Below are 21,967 nucleotides of genomic sequence, written 5' to 3'. Positions count from 1 at the left end.
GGACAGCCCAAGTTCGAGACCTGGGTGTTATACTAAATAGTGCTTTCACATTTCAAACACAATTTTGTGAAGTAATCGCAAAAGCGAATAGACAGCTAGGACCTATATTCTATGTCTTCGATCTCTGTATTGCTCATTGGTTCGATCCATTTTCGAATCAAGCATTGTCGCCTGCTGGCCATATCATGCTTACTGGACTGCTGGATTGGAAGCAGTTCAGGGTAAATTCGTTCGCTACGCTCTCCATACCCTTTTATGGAACAATCTTTTCGAATTGCCACGTTATGAAGATCGCTGCCAGCTTCTTGGACTTGAAACACTTTAACGACGGTGCATCGACAGACAGTTTTTGTGTCAAAACTGCCAAAAAGGCAAAAAGAAATATACGTCAACGGGATTTCCTGTATCTAGAATAGCAGAGAACAGGTTATGCGCAACATGAACCTATTAGATTTATGTGTAGTACTATTAGTGCTGTTTTGGAAAGGAGGGTTCTCGAACACATGAAACACAAATTTCTGCATAACTCGAGAACTAATCAAGTAAATGGAATTAAACGATAATTTATAATGGTTTGACACCTCTGCCTCTTATGGAAGGGAGGGCTCCAATATAAGTGAAACACAAATTTCTGCACAACTCTAGAACTAATCAAGCAAATGAACCCAAATCGATCCCCAGGCACCACTGTAAATTCCAAGATGGCGACTTCCAGTTTTTGTAATGCTAAGATAGCGACTTCCGGCTTCTGGAAGACAGCCGAAAATTACCGAATACCACCCAATATGCGTCTTTAGGGAACCAGAATAATGTCCAGAGGCCAGAAGTTGACTCCACATGGCATTTTGAAAACGAAAATGCGACTTCCGGTTTCTGGAAAACAGCTCATAGTTGTTAATATGGGCATTTCCAGAACCAGAATTTTGCCCAAAGGCCAAAAATTGACTCCACTTGTTATTTCGCACTCTAGTGTGGTGATTTCCGGTTTCACAATATGGGCATTTCCAGATTATGTGCAAAAGCCATAAGTTGACCACAGATACAATCTTGAATCTATTCAGGGCCACTATATTATTTTCAGAGAGTTTTTTCATTAGTTTAAGATAAAGTTATTGACATAAAAATTTTAAATCAAGATAGTCTATCATATTATTAGCGTCTATAATTCGATGAATTATTGGAGAGGAAGACCATGTTTCGAAGTTTCAATTGTTTTATTAGGATCACTCTTGAATGCAACAATGCATTTAATGTAAATGCCAGCCTTGTGTAGCTCGACGTCAATCTTTCTGATTTTATGTTGTTTATAACAACAATAATCGATTTTAGGTATGATTCGTTTTGGATATACAGGAACAACGAGAAAAATCTCTTTTAATAGTCCTTCAAATACAATTCAATTGTCAAGAATGTTAAATTCTTAAAATGTGAATTTAAGGTGATTACAGAAATTTTTTCAAAACAATTATTATTGTTTGGCAATGAAGTTGAGGATAAAAGATAAATTCATTGCGAATGTGTTTTTGGATATAGTTTTGAATTCTGTGAACCATAATGGAGTAGCAGGATATCTGAGCAATAATACCTCTATCCCTTACGCTAACTAGCGAACAAAGCCCTTAAAAAATTCATTAAGCAGACAGTATGTGCAGTAGGGAAAGCGAAAAATAAGCGAAGTGGAAATATGATACAGATTTGGAAAAATATACCGCATCCCGACGGGACTCGCACCCGCAATCTCCCTGTCTCCGGCATGGTGTTTTGATCAATTAAACTACGGGGGATGTTGGTACTGTTTCACAATCTATATCGTATCACATTCCACTGCCGACTTATTCTATTGCTCATCCCTAACTACACACACTGCTGTGCAAGCGTTATTTATAGACCGAAAGAAATTTCTCATCACACACAGAAGAATCAGCTGATGCTGATAACCCTTAGACCTGTGTGGTCGAAATCAAAGTCAGTCTGAGTCGTGCTTGCAAGTGCGACACAGCAACGGAAGGGGCTCCGTAGGGCTAAAATTTTCCGAACTCAATTTCTATTTTTAACAACGGCTTTTACCCGTTAACACACAAGTTCATTAAGCAGACAGTATGTGCAGTAGGGAAAGCGTAAAATAAGCGAACTTGAAATATGATACAGATTTGGAAAAATATACCGCATCCCGACGGGAGCAAGTGTTTATTATCAAGCAAGTGTTTCGAAAGTTACAAAAAAAAGTGATCCAAACACTGTTGAAGTCTTATTTTTGAGAATATTTAAATTATTTACGTGAATTGGATTGCTCTATTTATCATAATTTGAAAAGTGCCAAGAATACTTTTCAATCGCAAATTATCAAAACTAGACATTTCTGTTGCGAGTTCGTGTTAAAATAATGCTTCGAAAATCGGGGAATAATGTGGAAAACTGTTATAGTGAAACAGAAGGGTGAATTCCGATACGGAATATAGCACCAAGGCTTTGCTTTTTTTATGTATATTTAACAGGGTGGCGACAAACCTGGAGAATTAGGGAATGTCATGGAATTAATTTTTCGCTCAGGAAAGTCTTGGAAAATCAGGAAAAACAATTTGCAACCGAGATACAATTATTTTTTAAACGACTTTTTGCGCTAAAACAGATTTTTTCAGCAGAAAAGGCTAATGCGGGACTGGTGTTATATCAGATCGGATACTTTTTTCACTAAGATTTCAGGGAATTGTTTTCGTCTACGTTGCAGTTTTATGTACTGGGTGCTTGAAAATCTCCTATTCAATACACCAGGGCAAATTAGGGATTTTTTTTTGAAAACTTTCTGCCACCATGAATAAATTTTATATGTGCTTGTGTGTGCACAGGTATGTGCATTTGTGCGTGTATTCATATGTATGAGTGTGTGTACGTATCTGTATATGTCGTATGCTTATTATTATTTACACTCGTTTCTTTTGCCAACTATCACCGATACTTTTCTTCCTTTTGTGTGGACTCATCACTGCGATCAGAGATATTTGATCTCTTGTGATATCATCAAATATGAATTTCCTGGATAGACTTTAACAGTGTGCCGCTCTGACCAGTTTTATTATTAGAGGAACTTATTTGGACAAAAAAGAGTCACATTGCGGTATTGTACAACTCAGCGTGAAGGAAGGGTGTTTGAGAATAAACCCATGCCCAAGGTGTTCGACATCGATTGGCCAGATTCTATTTAGATTCAAATGACACCTGTTTGTCGAAGCGAACTCTATAACCTTGTGGCTACGCAGTCAAGTTTGATATTTTTTGCCATAACATTAATGGAAATGTTCATAAAGTAGCGTCATTTACTAATGAAAGCTACAGCCATTAATAAAAGAAAAAAAAGCTACAGTAAAATTGCTTAGCTAGGAGAGGATCTGTAATCTTTTAAAATCTTATCCTGTTCATTTAATCGATTTTCCACGCAAACATGAAGGTATTATTCCCGCTTTTAGCTTCTCGAATTCGCGCATAAAAATAAACCCTTTAAAAATACGTAGCAGAATTTCACTGCTGCCGTACCAAAGAACGATAAAAGATGGAACGAAAATGATAGCAGCAAGTGTCGAGTATAAAATGGTAACGTTTTTCAAGAATCTACCGATGCACCAACGAATGGTAGCAATATTCTCGTGAATAAGCGGAAAAACGTCACACAATCGTTGTGCTAGGTCCTTGTGCGCGCTATTGCTATTCTTCATGGTTCAGGTTGGTGTGCTTCGCAGCCGCAGCAGCAGAATGTAGGTTAATAGCCGATAAAAAGAAACGAAGACGACACAGAATCCCGGTTATATCGACGTAAACGGCGAACTGCGACGTTTGCTGAGCATTCGCTGGCTGCGAGCACTGAAACTGTTCTATTCTTCTGCAGCATTCGAATTTAATTTCGAGAAGCTTCGGGGGTGCATCTTGGTTTATGTGACTTTCAAAACAATTGTGGAAAAACTAGTTTAATCTTTACGAGCCGTTTTGCAGGATCAAGCAACGCGGTGGATTGAACAAGTCGGTCTGTTATTTCATACAGCTGGTTTGGTTTGTTATGTAGAAACTGAATTGAAACAGGTTTTACGCGGAGTGGTGCGTAACTCCTGTGCTAAAAAGTTCATCCTTTCAATTTCACCACTGGTAAACTTTTAATACAGGATAAGAATCAAAAGCTTTCGAAAAATTTGTTTTGCGATAGCTTAGTGGACATACCTTTGCCGTTTTCTCTGTATCGTAAAAAGAGTTTGTGATTTCTTCTTAAATTACTTTATAATCGAACTGTCAAACTGAAAAATTGTTATCTATTCTGCTATTATTTTGCTTGAATGCTCCATAGCGACCCTCCTAGCTAACAATAATATAATTCTGGTAGTTCACATATAAAGATTCGCGACCTGTGGGGCATCACTGCACTGCGGCTTCGTTCAATGGCGTCTGCAACCAACTAAGCATATTTGTTCAACGTTGGACTGACTTCTATCGATGTAAAGAAGAAATGTTGCTGCATGTTTGTTGGAAGTAAATCGTATTTTTTTAAAATTTAATTCATATTTGTTTAACGGTTATTATCATGTTAGAAATTATTCGTAAGAAAACTTTATAAAGATTGACGAAGTGGGATTACTTTTATAATGATTATCAGGAAACTGGGGTGGGCCTCATCTTTTACATTTAGTAGTCAAACCCGATTGCGAAATGCTATGAAGCTTAGAATTTTACTTGCGATGATAATAATTTTACGATGAACTCAAACTTAATAATTTTATAAACCAAGCAAAAAAGCGCAATTGTTTTTTTGCTTGGTTTATAAAATTATCAAGTTTGAGTTCTCGTAAAATTATTAAAATGGATTTTTTGATTCAACCCGGATAGTGCCTGGCACCTGTCATGATTAAAACACATGACGACTGGTTTGTTGCATTGCTCCGCATCTCAAATACCTATTTCCTTTATTAAATGTAACATTTTACTACTTGAAGAAAAAATGGTTATTTCTACAATTGACAATCGCAGCCAACCAAAATCCGATGATAATAGAAAACTACTTCACGTTGGAGGTTAATAGATTTGATTTTTCTACCCAATTTTGCCAGCAGGTACACTGCACATGTGGCAAAATAGTAACTGCTCGCTGGATAATTCTCACAGAGTTGCACCTTCGCCGTCATTTAGGTACACCTTTTCCTACATTTTGGCAGGGTGCTGGAATGTAACAAAAAGCTCCCGAACTGGAACAACCATAAATTTCCATTTATGATCTCTGGTTATGATGGCTCACCCAAACAAGTGGAAATTTCCGGAACGGGGAATATGAAATGAATAGTTCTGGCACTGCAAAATTTGTGGTGTGGGTGGGAAGTGTTGTTGACCCAAAAGCGAACTCAAACTTCAATGCATATACGGTAGAGACGGATAGGTTCGGTAAATCAAGCTCTGGGCAATTACGTTACATCTATAGAAACTCTGAGGTAATTTATGAATGTTGATTCAAGAATATAATTGTATGTCATGTTAAATGGCTGGACTTTAGGATTTGTATTTAAATGGGGTTGTTGTTAGTTCACTCAATGGCAATGACATGAACCAGTTATGACCTATGGAGTTTGAACGGAGTAGTAACATGTGATATAGCCATAACTGGTGCACTTGCTAGAACTGGGTCACCTACCCTAGAACAATTTTTATCAGTGATTCTTTTAAGAGGGGTACAAGTTACAAAAAACTTAAGTATCTTAGAATAAATTAATAATGAATTAATTTGTGTGACCAACCACAAATGGTGACTTCTTAACACTGCTAGAAGTCTGTAATGTAATTTAGGATTTGTTTGCATTTACTAAATTAAGACTTATCATTCGTAGGAATTTAACCTTCTTATCAAGAAATGGAAATAATTTTACAGCATAGTTAATTATGAACTTATTGGTTATAAAGAAAGGAGGATTGTAGCAATTTGTGTCGACAATCTTCTATATAGTAAAAATAAGTTGGAGTCCGACTAATCAAGCAAGTGGAACTAATTTTGGCATGTAGAGATTTTTGGAAGCAAGAAATATTTCTATGATTGTTCGATCCCCCTCCTCCTTCTGGGAGAGAGGGGTCTTATACAAATGAAACACAAATTTCCACATAACTCAAGAACTAAGCACGCAAATAGAACTTAATTAGACATGTGGAGGTTTCTAGAAGTCTATGATGGTTTGAAACCCCTCCCTCTTCTGGAAGGGAGCGGTCCCATACAGATGAAACACAAATTTCTGCATAACTCAAGAAATTATCAAGAAAATGGACCAAATTTGGCATGCGGAGGTTTTTGGAATCAAGAAATATTTCCATGCTGCTTTGACATCCCTCCTCTCTCTGGAATGGGAGGGGTCTCAAGCAAATGGTACCAGATTTGACATCAGGAGGTTTCAGGGGACAAAGCATGTTTTTATGGTTGTTCGATACCCTTCCTCCTCAGAAAGGGATGGCTCCCATACAAATTAAATATTATTTTCTACATAATTTTAGAACCAATAAGAGGAATGAAGCCAAATTTTAAATGTGTGGATTTTACTTTACTTACTTTACTTTTATTGCGTCAGATCGTTGAGATCCTTTGCGGAATCCAGAATACGTCACCACAAAACTGGATATTGAGCTGCTCCTCTCCAGTCTTCCCTTACAGCCGCAGCTCTGGCACCCTCGACGACAGCACACATCCAGCGCATACGAAGTCTGCCTCGAAGTCATAGGCCTCTGTCCGGTTCTCTGCTAAATATTATCTTTGCCAGTCGCTAATCCGCCATTCGTGCTACGTGGCCAGCCCACTGTAACCTGCCGTATTTAATCAGCTTGACAATACCAGCGTGTTTGCATATTTCGTACGGCCCTCGTCGATCGGCCTTCTTCCACGTCCAGATTCATGTCTGGAGAGCGCCACTGGGAGAATCAGAATCTTATAGACCACAAACTTCGTACGGATCTGTAGGCTACGGGACCTAAGCTGGCTACGCTTATAAACCTTATTCGCTGCCGCAATCCGTCTCTTCACTTCGCGGCTCACCGCGTCGTCACATGTCCCGAGAGTACCAAGATGAACAAATTCGTCGACCACTTCGAAAGTATCCCCATCCACCTCCACCGCAGCACCAATACCCGCAGAACTACCACGTTCTCTGCCAGCCATCATATGCTTCGTTTTGGCAGAGTTTATGGTGAGTCCAATTTTTGCAGCTTCCTTTTAAGGGCGGTTACCACCAATTTTATCAATGTCGTCCGCGAAGCCTAGAAGCATGTGGGACTACGTGATAATGGTGCTGCTCCTCTGCACACCTACTCTCCGTATTGTACCTTCTAAAGCTATGTTGATCAGCAAGTTTGAGAGCCCGTCACCTTGCTTCAGACCATCTAACGTCACAAACGCGTTCGAAAACTCGCCCGCTAGGGCGGTTACCACCAATTTTATCAATGTCGTCCGCGAAGCCTAGAAGCATGTGGGACTTCGTGATAATGGTGCTGCTCCTCTGCACACCTACTCTCCGTATTGTACCTTCTAAAGCTATGTTGATCAGCAAGTTTGAGAGCCCGTCACCTTGCTTCAGACCATCTAACGTCACAAACGCGTTCGAAAACTCGCCCGCTATCCTGACGCATGATTTGAAACCGTCAGGCGTCACATGTAACAGTTCGATTAGTTTTGTTGGACAATAATGTTCAAGCACTATTTGCCACAGCTTGTTGCGTTTCACTGTATTGTACGTCGCCTTAAAATCAATAGACAGGTGATGTGTCGAGGATCTGTTTCAAGGTAAACATCTGGTCCACTCGAAAATCGCATTGGTGTTCTCCAACAAAGGCTTCCTGGAACGGCCTCAGTCGCTGGAACAGGATATGGGAGAGAATTTTGTATGCGGAATTGAGGAGGGTTCGATAATTACTGCAGTCGAGTCTATTTCCCTTTTTGTTAATAGGGCATATGAGTCCTTCCAATCAGCCCGTAGGTAGTTGTTCCTCAGACCATACTCTTAGGTTAATGTAGTGAATTGCACTACACAGCCGCTCGCTTCCAACTTTGAAAAGTTCGGTCGGTAAGCCGTCCTTCTCTGCGGCTTTGTGGTTCTTCAACTCATTGCAAGCATTCTTCACCTCGTCCAATGTCGGTGGGTTCACAGCTTGTCCGTCTGCCTCAATTTCTATCCTGTTCCCCTCGACGACTCTCCTACCTTCCTCACCGTTCAACACCACTTCGAAATGTTGCTTCCAACGCCTAGCCACCTGCGATTTATCGGTAATCAGATTCCCCTCCCTGTCATTACACATGACAGGTACTGGCACGGTCCGGTTCCTGATTCCGTAAATCGTTCTATAGAAGCTCCTCGTGTTGTGCCTGGTGAAGCAATTCTCTGCCTCCGCGAGGATGCGATCGTAGTGCTCACGCTTCTTACGGCGGTGAAGCCTCTTTTCGGCAGCTCTTGCCCTCCCAGTATTTCTCTCGCATCTGACGCATCATACGATTAGCTGCTACTAACGTGTTGGCCTAGGCTCGGTTCCGCTCTTCCGTCACCTCTAGACACTCAGCATCGAACCACCCGCTACGTTGTCATACCTATCATTTCTCGCGCTGTTTCGCTGACCGCATTAGGGATGTGCTTTCATTGTTTGTTCAGGTCCACTCCACCTGGTTCACCGATCCGTCTATCAACGTCCCTAGTATACTCTGCAGCAACACCTACCGCTGATAACCTCTGGATGTTCAGACGTATCTTCCTCATCGATTTCGATTTAAATACGTTGGAAATCTGGGCGCGAGTCTTGCCTACCACGAGATAGTGATCCGAGTCGATTTTTGGTCCTCGAAAGGACCGCACATCTATGACGTCTGAAAAGTGCCGGCCGTCGATCAGCATGTGGTCGATCAGGGAGCAGGTATCTCCATTGGGATGTCTCCAGGTGTGCTTTCGAATGTTCAGACGTGCAAAATGGGTACTACAGATGGTTATTTCCCTGGCCGCGTCGAAGTTCTCTAACCTCAAGCCGTTGTCGTTGATGGTAGAGTGAAGGCTTTCCCTACCAATAATGGCACGAAAGTACCTCTCTCGTCCGACTTGTGCGTTCGTATCTCCGATGACGATCTTTATGTCGTGTTGTGGGCACTCTCCATACGTTTTCTCAAGGAGCTCATAGAACCATAGAACCATGCCATCGGTTTTATCGTTTGTCGGCGCGTACGTTGATAAGGTTGTAATTGAAAAATCTGCCCTTGATTCTCAACACGCATAGACGGTCATTATTAGGCCTCCACCTAATGACACGCTTCATTTGGTTACTGAGTAGCACGAAACCGACGCCCCGTTCGGCTCTATCGCCGCCACTGTAGTAGATGTGGTACTTGAAAAATTGCCGCGGTCGGATCAACCGCCCGGAATTCACACTCTCCGGTTTTTGGCCAAAACACCTCTGGTATGACTGCTACCTCTACTTTTGCCTTTCATAGCTCTCTGGCCAAGTGCACGCGCGTGCCGGTTCGAGCAGAGTCCTAACATTCCAAGTGGCAATCGTTATCCTTTTTCGTTTGTATAGGTCTATACCGATTGTTCCGATTCGTATCATTCTATGGATTTTTTATAGTATGTTTATTTCAGCATGCTACCTTACAAGGGCTGCGATGCCTAGTCTCGCGTCTTGGGTGTAGCTGGCGAGACACCGTATTTCATAGTTTTGTCGTCCGCTCCGCATCCGTCGCTGTTTGAGCCGCCCCTAACCTGGGAAACAAATGCTCAGACAAGCTGCTCTCCAAAGAGAACACCTCCTTCTTTCCTGTCAGCATACAACCAAGTTCCCACCGGTTCACCGATCTTCCCTTGAATTCTCGTATCCTAGTCGGTACCACGTTGAGGTAGAGATTGGAGTTGCTGGGCGTTATGCTATGGTTTAAAGAATAGACTTTATAACCCCCACTTTAAACAAAGTTTATTCATAGAAGGATATAGAGGATTTGTTGTAACCTATATTTTGGTCACTTTGTAACTTTTCGAATTACGTAGATGTTCATCAATATCATAAACTATTAGTTCACTCTAAACTACCCCCTTGTGATTTTTTTCCGTGTTGGGTATTTTCGTCACTGCGACCAATCTTTTGATATTTTGTGACATATTCCCCTTGTGATTTGCTTGTGTGAAAAGAGTTATTTAGGTGAATATTCAAATTATTGTTTAACCAGATACTTTATTACAAAAGTTCACATCAATGGACAACGTAATTCTAATTCCCTAACAAAAAAAAAAACAGATACTTGATTTCGCGATGTTATTTTGTACGGAGTCTTATTATTTATCATTATAATTTCGTTGATAGGTTATCAAAAGTTTGTTTCTACTTAGAGAGTTTCTTTTGTTAGTTTTTTTTTATTTATTGTTGTCATAATTGATATGCGGTGATCGTTCGCTTATTGCGCGTGATATCGAAAAAATAGTGCTCTAACATTGTCTTTGAACTAGGTAAAAATAGCTTTTGTCTTCGATAATTGTGCGTAGCCTGAATGATTCCATTTCATTGGTTTTGCAAAGATTCGGGCTTAATTTTCGCAAAGCATATATCTAGATTGTATTGTCCATTTTTTGCTATATATAGAATTCAACGTTTTTTTGCAAAAATCACCTTTATACTATTCAGCGAATGGGGGTATAGTTGTTTCTTTGGTAACCCGTAAGATCCTACTCAGCAAATTTTTTCTCGGTCTGTAACTTGTTAGTTGTGGCGATACAAAGTCCTACCCAAAACTCCCACGCAAGGTCAATTTATTTTCTTTTGGGCTAAAGTTTGCGCCTCGTGAGTTTGACATAAAGTGTTTGTTTGTTTGTAGGTATGTTTGTGCTATAGGTGAAAGATATACATTCCACGTGTAGCATTCATTAACTTTCTATTACCAGTAAGGTTTTACTCTAGTTCATATTTTCATCGAATAAATTACTTGCGGAAAAATCAATATGCAGGATAAAAATCTCCCTACTATCACACTGCTACAGTAAGATTGATATTTGACATTCTCTTGATTTCAAGCTAGAAGTGTTTAATTGTAATATAATATTGATAGTTTGTTTTTAATTTCCATTCACTCTTGACCTCTCAAACTTGAACTAATCTTTTGTTAATCAACAGGTATGAAATCGCAGCCGACGAGAATCGCATCGACCTCGCGTATGAAGTGGTCAAACGATATCTGGGCCTGTGCGTCGATAGCAGCCATGTGACTGAGGACAGCGGCGGCGGAGGCGGCGGTGACGGAGACGATGGGAAATGTGACGACGATAGTGGTATCGGTGGCGACACTAAGAAAATCACCAACCACGACGATCAAATTGACAAAAAGAGCTTAACCGGATCAAACTCGTTGGCCAATCCCGCAAGCGTCATCAGTAGCGCCACTAATAATAGTAGTAATCAGAATGCAACAGCCAATAACGTTATCAAGAAAGCTTACGCCGACAATGATTGCGTACTGGATGTCCTGAATGACGATATTGTAGCACAAGTGCGGAGTAAACTGTCAAGTATGTCACATTTCATTCTGTTTTTAAGTTTATAATTTATTGCGTTTACGATTGAGTAAAATTTTGTTTGAAAATTTCACTGATTCCGTTCCTTTTTTCTGTTTACTCGCAGCTTGCAGCAAAGAATTGTTTGAAGCATCAATAAGCGCCGTCAAAACATTCCTAGAGGGAGAGCCTTTCCGAGAATTCGAGGCATCAATGTATTTTCACAGGTAAGTTTTTTTTAAATTGCGTTTGTTGTTGTTGTTTATCAAGTGGAAAAACGTACTCTCCTGCAACAATCAGATCAAAGATCATCTAGATTAATTAAACATGAAGATTGACAAACCGGTAACAAACATTTTGAATGAAATACTTGTTTGGATTTAACTTCAGAATTTGGATCGGTTGTGGATGAGGAAGGAAGGTGTACTTTATGTATTCCTGTTCTGTAAAAGCATCTAATAAACTTCAGCTATAATGTTATATTTTCATTCGAGAAGTTTTTCTTTATGTCTTTAGTTTGTCTCCCAACTGATAGTAAACATCGTCAGAAGAGGGAGAGAAAGAGAAAGAGAGCGAAAGAAAGGAAACTATATATTTGCACCACAAATTTTCCATGTACTAGCCATATCGTCTTTCTCTCTGTTTTGTAGCATAAACATCGGTTATATTTGCCCAAAAATGTTGATGCTGGTAAAGTTATTGGAATTTTTTTTCGTTCCGATTACGATGATCAAATTATTTTCTTAAATGTGTAATGGATCAAAAAAGAAAATAGATCCACTTTACAGTAGGAACGTTTGCGAGATTTCGAACGAGGAAGAAAATGATTTAGACACCGAATCAGTTTGGAAATAATACTCTATAAACGAAACTCTTTGCTGGACGATTTGGGATAAAATGAAATTGTGTTTTAAAGTGTGAGGAAGAGAAAATTGACATTATGCATTTCTCAAATCACACTGCGTGGCTATTCCAGCATTCGGATAATAACGGTGGAATCTAATTTCACTCTCGTTTTACATCCGCTTAAGGGTGGATGTAATCGGGAATTCAATGTATTGTTGCTATCTTAACATAAGAGGTTTATTGATGTGCAAAGTATTCTGTAAACTTTTCATCTACATTTTTCTGGATAATTTGCGTACTCAGGACACTGGAATCGGTTCGTTACAGGAGAAAACAAAACTATTTGAAAATTCTCCGGGGGTCAAGTAGACTATCGTTTAAATTCATTTCTTTTGCAGAAAAACTACCTGTTCTAATGAATATTTGAACCACCCTGGTACATATACACTGTCCAGGAGGAATGAAGACGATGTTTTCTAATGTGCAATACATTCCTGATGATGGGACAGCTGGAATCCGTGTGCATTTGCCATGAAAACAGCAACGAGTAACACAGTGTGGGAGATGCTGGAAGCAAGTTCCTGAACAAATATATATTACAAGAAAGCTAGAGATACTTGCATAGAGCATTACTGAGGTGCGGTGTGAACCACATTACTTGAATTTCAAACGGTTATTTTTCCGGTTTATGCGATGCCATTGCAATCGAGTGCATTTTCCATTTTGTAGCAAGGAGTGAGCATTCTGTCGAAGTGGGTTATATCGGGAGAAAATAAGAGTCACGCAGGAAACTTTCCCGGAATTACGTAAGCTTGTGTTAACAAGATGTTTCCTTTGCCGGAGTTGGTTCTGGTATCGTGCGATTACTGCAGAATTTGAACTCGTTTCTTCGTCATTACTCATGCAGGGTATTTCTCTTTGGCCAGATTGCATTCGTCGCATCTGGTTAGAACATGAGATTAGATTTAGTTCATCTGACAATGTTTCAGTGTTTGATATCACTTGCCTTTACGTCCCGTGATAGAACCGGTTTCAGTTTTGTCAAAAGATTCAAAAACGTGAAAAAACTAAAAACTCAAAGTCCATTCCGCATTAGACTGAGCATTAGACTCAAACTATGAGTAGATAAAGGTGAGCATTCAATGTATAAAAGTTTCATACCGATTAAACCCTAGCCAAAATATCAAAATCATCTCACATATAATATTTCGTATCATAAAAAGAATAACAATAATCTAAATTTTTCTGTAATAGAATGTTTACTAGTGCTAGAATCGTCCCTCATGTGTTGGTGCTTGAGCTCGAACGACCGCACATGTCGTACGTTTCTCTCTGCACGCTTACATGTATTGTGCATTTAAATGAAAATTATCAACATGTCGCTGAAAAACTGGCAGTCAGGCTCACTTCCGATGTTTATTTTTGGTGTTCTCGCAACACTGCAACCATCTCAGCCGCCACTGTGCGCTGTCAGTCCGGTTTATAAAAACAAATACATTGAAATCATTCCGCAGTTCATGTTGTGTGAACACGCAGTTGTTCTATGTGTTTGTAAAGTCGGAAGAAAGTTCGGAAGTCGGAAGTCTGACTTCCGAACTTTAATTTAGTGCTGGCGCCACAATATATTAGGGTGGGGAATCGTTATATGGAAAAAACGAAACTTGATAGCGGAAAGCCAGAACCAAGTTTTTTTATTCTACTTAGGAATCCAAACAATCCTCAATTTATCGAAAGTCGATTGGTTTTGTCTCCGCTTGGCGCATTGCATTTCAAATTTATATGGAGATTTGTATGGAAAAACCAACTTTTTTGCATTTTCCATTCTAAAGATTTCAAAATGGCTGAAACCATAGATTTCATGACTTCAAATGGTAGGTTTTTTGATACCTAACAACTTGACCGAAGACACTAAAGAGCTAGTTTGTCCCAAAAAAATACTAGAGCTGTTCAAAGTTGAGTATGTCGAAATTTATGTAGCAAATCACTTTTTCTGCCAACACTGTCAGTGTATCGGCGTTAGTCAGATTTCCATCAGAAATAACCTCTGACACACGTTGTAGATTCTACCTACGCCTAGAATATTGACCTGGATTTGTTTGTTTGATCCAGCTAAGTGTATAAACTCGTTACGACAGGTTATTTCTGATGGGAATCCTACTGGCGCCGGTACATTGGTAATGTTGGCAGAAAACAAGATTTTCTGCATTTAAATCGACATAATCAACTTTGAAGAGTTATAGCTCTTCTTGGGGACATCCCAGCTCTTCAGTGTCTTCTGCAAAGTTGTTAGGCATCTAAAATACTATACTTTAACATAATGTAGTGCATTATTCGAATATTATTGAGATCTCTAGAAAGGTGAGTGCAAAAAAGTAGGTTTTCCCACATAAATTCTCATACAAATTTAAAATGCAATGCGCCAAGCGAAGACAAAACCAATAGACTTCCGGTAAGTTTAGGGTTGTTTGGGGCCCTGAAAAGAACCAAAAAAACTTGGTTCTGGAAAATCGTTCACTTTTCCCCACCCTAATGTATATATACTCTACTGCTCTTCTTTACCGAGGCTCGTTAGTTGTTCTGCCAAAAATCGGCCTGGAGAGGTTATTAATTCATCTGCGTTTGATTTATAATTCTGAAGTTTAGCATGAAGGATGATCAGTCCAAGTAAGGGAATGTGAGGGAGCCTTAGAATAAATCCATGCGTCAAAAAAAACCTCTGACCAATGTTGTGAGCTCTGTAACCTTGAGGATAAGAGCTTCCCCCGTCCCTCTTTTATAGGTGAAAGATTCAGAAAAACTGTCAAACCTGCTTCAAGCTTACTTAGCTTCTGCTGTTCATAAGAATCGTCTCCATTCCACTCGGTCCATGGCCGGAGTTCGCCAGCTCTGCAGTCGGCGTAGGGTCCGTAGGTCATTGTCCACTGTGCGCCATTCATCTCGTCCGTGGCGGATTAGTTTCAATAACCATCTTTACCGGTCTGTCGTCCGACATTTTTACGACCAGCCCAACGCAACCTGCCAATATTTGCGATTTGGACGACAGATGGCTCCCCAAGCAGCTCCTGCAGTTCATAGTTTATTCGCGTTCTCCACGTTTCGTTCTCCTTCTGCAGTCCACCAAATATGGTACGCAACACCTTCCGCTCGAAGACCGCAAGGGCTCGTTGATCTTCCACAAGCATAGTTCAAGTCTCATGGCTGTAGAGGATTACCGGTCTGATCGCCGGTGAGCTCAGGTACACGAACTCGTCGACCACCTCGATTTCATCACTATCAACTTGAACTCGAGGTGGGAGGTCAGCACTGTCTTCTCGTGAACTCCTTTTTTTCATATACTTCGTCTTCGGTACATTGACGACCAGTCCAATCCGTTTGGCTTCGGTCTTTAGTCCGATGTAGGAATCTGTTATCTGCACAAATGTCCGGGCCACAAAGTCGATATCGTTGACGAAGCCAAACAGTTGAACCAACTTTTGGAATATCGTGCCACTCGTGTTGATCCTCTCTCTTCTAATGACACCTTCAGGGAATATTCAACAGTAGACACGAGAGATCATCGCCTTGCCTTGAGCCTCTTCGGAAATGCGTAGTCGCGCATAATTTTCCATATTTGGTCTAGATCGCTTGTGTCGTATGCAGATTTGAAATCGGTGACAAGACGAACCGCGAATATCTGATCCGTGGTGGCACGGACAACCATGAATTCTGTCTGGTAGTGCATCACGAACTACTTCACAAATGATGATAGTCGAGGACTGAGTATTTGGGAGAGTACATGGCAGGCGGCGTTCACCAGAGTGAGTGCCCGGTAGTTGCAGCACTCCAGCTTCCCATAGATGGGACAAACAATTCTTTCCATTCACTCCTCCGGTACTCGTTCTTCCTCCCAAATTTTGGCAATGACCCAGTGCACTGCTGTAGCCAGTGTTTCTCCATTGTATTGGGGGTTTTTAAAGCAGCTTTGCTGTTTTTAGACCAAACAATCTTCTCCTTTAACTCCAGGGAATCAGGGGTTGGAACCATGTTGTCTTCTGCTCGTGTAGTATGAAATTTGATAACAACATGATAAGCATAAACTCAACAACGTAGATGCATCGTAACAGCCGCTCGGACGAAAAAGTAATTGTATTAAGTTCTGGTAAACAGAAGGTAATAATAATTAACAACGATCTATCTTCAATGAAGATCTCGAGAATTATTAAAAACATAGCTATGTATTTATAAGCAAAGCATAGTTTTATCATCACAGCAATACTTCCGTATATGAATTGATTGTCTTGAACGACCGCGCAAAAGTTGCTGTTACATAGCTTGCGAACAAGACAGCAATTTTTAGAAGTATTTATGTATGTTTTTTTGTGTATCTTGCAAGCATCACGTTGGCAACTTATATGCTCCGCCCACCAGACGTATATAGTGAAGGTCAAGTTTTTAAATGCTGTTCACACGTTTCAACAACAAAGCCATCATCGCGAATTGCGTTGTTGGTGTAAAGTTTTATGAAGCAGCGTTGCAACTTTAGTTGTTGCTTGTATCTTTAAAATTTCATCGTAATAACAAAAAAAGTTTCATGAAACCTTAGAACTCTGTCAAATGCCTGCAATTTATTTTTTATATGGTTGCATTGCCGCATCAGATGCTCATCGAAGTAGTGCTTCCACTTTTCGATCATCTCATACTCGTCCGTCAGGTTGCCGTCCAGACTCCTGCATATGACGGCTTGCGGCTCGTAGCCTTTGCGGGAGATTTTCACTTTTCGTAGAACGTTGAAGCGCTGCCTTCAGCTGCTGCGCATAGCCCTTTGCAACCCCGCCGTCCCGCGGCAGCTCAATTTTTAAATGCGGCGTTCGTTTTCGGCGGGTATCGTACACCGTCGAGAGCTTTGAGCGCATGCATACAGCTACTAGGTAGTGGTCCAAATCTGTTCGCACTGCAGTAGGTGCGAACGTTGATGATGTTGAAAAAGAACCTGCCGTCGATTAGAACGTGGTCGATTTGACTCTCTGTCTGTAGGTCGCGTGATCTCCAGGTGGTTCAGTGGATAGGTACTTCTGACTAGAGGCTGAAAAGTTCACGCAACGATTACCGTTGTTATGAGATACGGCGTGCAGGCTATCTGGTCTGATTACCGGTCTGTACATTGCTTCCCGTTCTACCTAAGCATTCATGTCTCCAATGACCACGCTTCCTTCTCGTCGTCGGGTCTCCCTTTATTTGGACAGTGCACGTGGATGATGCTGTAGTTGCTCGCTAGTGGTGCCACAACTCTTGTAGAAAGTAGTCGCCTGGTGCCTGCTTTTCCATACCTTTTGTCCTGTCCAACAAAATTCCTACTTCTAAGTTGCGTAGTTCATCGTAGATTATCCTGTCGCATCTTGGAGAGCATAGTCCCAAGTTTCTAATCGTAGTACTTATGTTGTATAATTTTTTTTCCGAGGTGGCTCGTTGGGCTTTCCCCAACCCCTGTCTTGCCGGGGGACCATCGTGTCAGCTCTGTTTAGAATCCCTCGCTGACACCAAGACGTTGATCAGCCGCTCCTTTTCTTTCAGCTATTGTCGTTTCAGCCAGCACTAGTTGAGTCTATGTTTCAGACTGCCATATTGTAATCATATTACTCGTGGAGGTGCGAGAAAGGATTTTGTGGAGGCTGGAGCGAAGTTTGACGCTCCTTCCAGGTTGTCAATTCACCACTTGAAGCCTGCTTCAAGCTAGGTTAACTTATTAGCTGGAAGCAATTGCGTTATGCTTGCAGAACAATGTTTGTTCGAAATTAGTTTAACTATACTTTTTATCGACTGTTAGTTTACTCAGGGGAGTTTCTTTCGGCTTCGCAGTCTTTAAATAAAGACTGCGAAGCCGAAAGAAACTCCCCCGAAATTAGTTTAAAACTGATGAAAATTGTATGAGCGCAGTAATTGCTAAGGTTCGAACATTTGCGTGTATGTTACACCTAATGTTGATATTATCTTCGTCTACTTGCATGATGTCGTATCTTTAAAGAGACACATTTAATTAAGTTGTTTCTTGGATCTATCATTTTTTTGTGGCAGGGGTCCCAAGTAACAATTCTATAGCTACTTGGTTTTCTAACGGTTTCATCACAGCAATAAATATTACCAACGGTTTTATGGCGGTTAAACCCGTTGCCAAAAATAGCAAGTCGTAATGAACACTGATAGCTGTCAATAAAACTCTAATAAAACTTCCAATAAAACCGGCAAGAGTCAATGCGATTTTGCTTTATTATTGGTTTTATTATTACTATCTATTGCCCCATAAAAGCACTCCAGCTTACTGTCAAATAACATAGAAACCAGTTTTATTGCGATCATTCAAAATCTAAAAAACTACTAGTTGGCTATGAAAAATATCTCATAAAATTGAAATAAGTGCCCAGTTTTAACCTGTCAAACTTGTGAACAAATATATGCAGGCAATGATATACATACAGGTGAGACAAAACCGGCTTATTCGGCTTAGTGTGATGCAGAATTCTGTCGCAGTCTCCGTAAGATTAGTGTAAAATGCTTTAGAGAATCTTGCAGCGCATTTGTGAACAACAGCCGCAATAAGCCAATGTTCAATGATATATATGTTGTAAGGTGCGGCAAAGGTTGGATGCCTGCATTATTAGAGAAAAATATGGTAAATCCCTGAGGCCTAGACAACTTTATTTTTTATGAAAAATCTGACATCACACCGACGATAATGAGGAATCGACAAATTTTGATATAAATAGAGAGGTGCACGAAAAATGCAACGATACATACTTAGTTTAATTGAATATTGAATATATTTCGAAATATATCAATAATGTCTTGCTAGTATTTTTAAGGACGCATAATTTAACGACATAGGAAATTATTTTCAACCAAAACAAGACAAACTGGCGATAAAATTTTAAAAAAACTACCGAAAAGTACTAAGTTTGCAGTGTTACTTTATTATATTTTTGAAGTTCTACGTCATCAATGTTCACAAATGCGCTGCAAGATGCTCTAAAGCATTTTACACACATCTTACGGAGACTGCGACAGAATTCTGCATCACACTAAACCAACTCAGCTGCTTTTGTCTCACCTGTATGTATATCATTGCCTGCATATATTTGTTTACAAGTTTGACAGGTTAAAACTGGGCATTTGAATGACCGCAATAAAACTGGTTTCTATGTTATATGACAGCAAGCTGGAGTGGTTTTGAGGGGCAATAGATAGTAATAATAAAACCAATAATAAAGCAAAATCGCATTGACTCTTGCCGGTTTTATTGGAAGTTTTATTAGAGTTTTATTGACAGCTATCAGTGTTCATTACGACTTGCTATTTTTGGCAACGGGTTTAACCGCCATAAAACCGTTGGTAATATTCATTGCTGTGATAAAACCGTTAGAAAACCAAGTAGCTATAGAATTGTTACTTGGGTACCAACCGCGCCATATTGATCTTTTGAAACTTTTTATGATCTTGAAACGAAAATCGAATCGTCGTCTGACTAACAAGTAAATTGAACATCCAAAGTTGATTTTGATCTATCTCTGTATTGAAGAACACGGCTAGATTTTTTTTCTGAAAACCTGAGCTAAAACAATCCAATTCATTTTTGCTAACAATGAGATCATTTTTGTAAGCCCGTACTATTTTGATGGAGCATAAATTTTTAACGCCTATGTTCTCAAAATGCACGACAAATTTTCATGCGCATATGCTTGAGAGCTACAAAACCTACCAAAAACCCCTTTTTATTTCTTATCTTTTTACAATATCACCATCAAATGAAATCGATTGCACGATGATAACCAACACAGGTGAAACATTTCTCCCGCGACGAGATATTTCCTTATTAAAAAAAGTGGCGTGATGTTCTGGTGTGTGTGCAGGAACGGCACAACAAATCAACTTATTACGGTTGCTGTCAAGCAATGAAAAGTACAATTGGACTTATTGTGGCAAGTACTTACTTTACTTTTTTGGCTAACGGACCGTTCACCGGTCCAGGGCCGAACGAATTAGAGATGTCCAGCTTCTTCTGTCTTGGGCAGCCGTTCTCCAGTCTCCCCGTACACCAGCAGATCGTGCATCTTCTTCCACCGCGTGCGAGGCCTACCACGGAGTCGACGGCCTCTTCCTGGTTCTCTACTGAAGATAGTTTTGGCGGCTCTCTCGTCAGGCATCCTGGCTACATGTCCAGCCCACTGAAGCCTGCCCCGCTGTATTACCTTCACTATATCAGCATGTTTGTATACCTGGTACAACTCGTGATTCATGCGTCTGCGCCACACTCCGTCTTCCAGTTTACCGCCAAGTATCGATCGCAGAAGCCAGAGCCACCGGGAGTATCAGCGTTCTATACAGCGCTAGTTTTGTGCGAGTTTGCAAACTACGGGACCTTAGCTGGTTACGCAGTCCGTAGAAAGCCCTGTTCGCAGCTGCAACTCGTCGTTTCACTTTACGGCTCATATCGTTGTCACATGTCACAAGCGTACCAAGATAAACGAATTCGTCATCCACTTCAAATTGTTCCCCATCTATCTCCACCTCAGCAGCAACACCACGGGGACTCCCACGCTCTCTGCCAGCTACCATATACTTCGTTTTGGCAGAGTTAATGACAAGTCCCAATCTCGCTGCTTCTCTCTTAAAAGGTACGAAAGCCTCCTCCACGGCCTTACGGTTGATACCGATGATATCGACGTCGTCCGCAAAACCAAGAAGCATGTGAGATTTCGTGATGATCGTACCGTTTCTTTCGACGTTTGCTCTTTGTACTGCACCCTCAAGAGCGATGTTAAACAGTAGGTTGGAGAGCGCATCCCCCTGCTTCAGTCCATCCAACGTTACGAACGCGGCTGATGTCTCGCCAGCTATCCGCACGCACGGTTTTGATCCCTCCAGTTATTATTAGTTTCGTAGAGAAACCGTGTTCCAGCATGATCTGCCACAGCTCGTTTCTTTTCACTGAGTCGTATGCCGCCCTGAAGTCCACAAACAGATGGTGAGTCGATAAGTTGTACTCCCGGAACTTATCGAGGATCTGTCGCAGGGTGAAAATTTGATCCGTCGTGGAACGCCCTTGTCGAAAGCCAGCCTGATATTCGCCAACAAAGGATTCCGTTAACGGTCTCAATCTGAAGAACAGGATACGGGAGAGCACTTTATATGCGGAGTTGAGCAACGTTATCCCTCGATAGTTGCCACAATCCAATCGATGGCCCTTCTTATAGATAGGGCATATGAGGCCTTCCAACCAGTCGTTTGGCATTTGTTCGTCCGCCCAGATTTTTACTTTTATCTGGTGGACCGCATAGTACAGCCGCTCGCTTCCCGCTTTTAGAAGTTCGGCCGGAATACCGTCCTTCCCAGCGGCCTTGCCGTTTTTCAGCTCAATAATCGCCTTTTTCACCTCCTCCTGTGTTGATGGCTCCACAGCTTGTTCGTCACTCATAATCGTCATCCTGTTCCTGCTCTGCTCATCCGGCTCCTCACCGTTCAATAGCGCCTGAAAATGCTCCTTCCACCTGGCTGCAACCGTCGGTTTATCAGTAAGCAGGTTGTCGTCCTTGTCATTACACATGACCGGCACAGGGAAATTCCTGCTTCTGACT

At 40.9% G+C, this 21,967-nt stretch overlaps 1 protein-coding gene across 9 annotated transcripts in view; it reads left to right on the top strand.

Annotated features, from left to right (window-relative positions):
- The window catches only part of LOC129721809 (G protein-coupled receptor kinase 2), a 151,505-nt gene that overhangs the window by 93,371 nt on the left and 36,167 nt on the right, over positions 1-21,967 (top strand). For all 9 annotated transcript variants that reach the window (XM_055674882.1, XM_055674855.1, XM_055674828.1 and 6 more), the window contains 2 exons: positions 11,140-11,531; positions 11,644-11,743. In XM_055674882.1, the coding sequence (XP_055530857.1) occupies positions 11,140-11,531; positions 11,644-11,743 (492 nt within the window). The remainder of the gene's footprint in view (positions 1-11,139; positions 11,532-11,643; positions 11,744-21,967) is intronic.

The sequence above is a fragment of the Wyeomyia smithii genome, chromosome 1 (assembly GCF_029784165.1).
Source record: "Wyeomyia smithii strain HCP4-BCI-WySm-NY-G18 chromosome 1, ASM2978416v1, whole genome shotgun sequence".
Lineage (NCBI taxonomy): Eukaryota > Metazoa > Arthropoda > Insecta > Diptera > Culicidae > Wyeomyia > Wyeomyia smithii.
The sequence above is the reverse complement of the archived record's forward strand: the minus strand, read 5'-3'. Positions and strand labels throughout refer to the sequence as shown.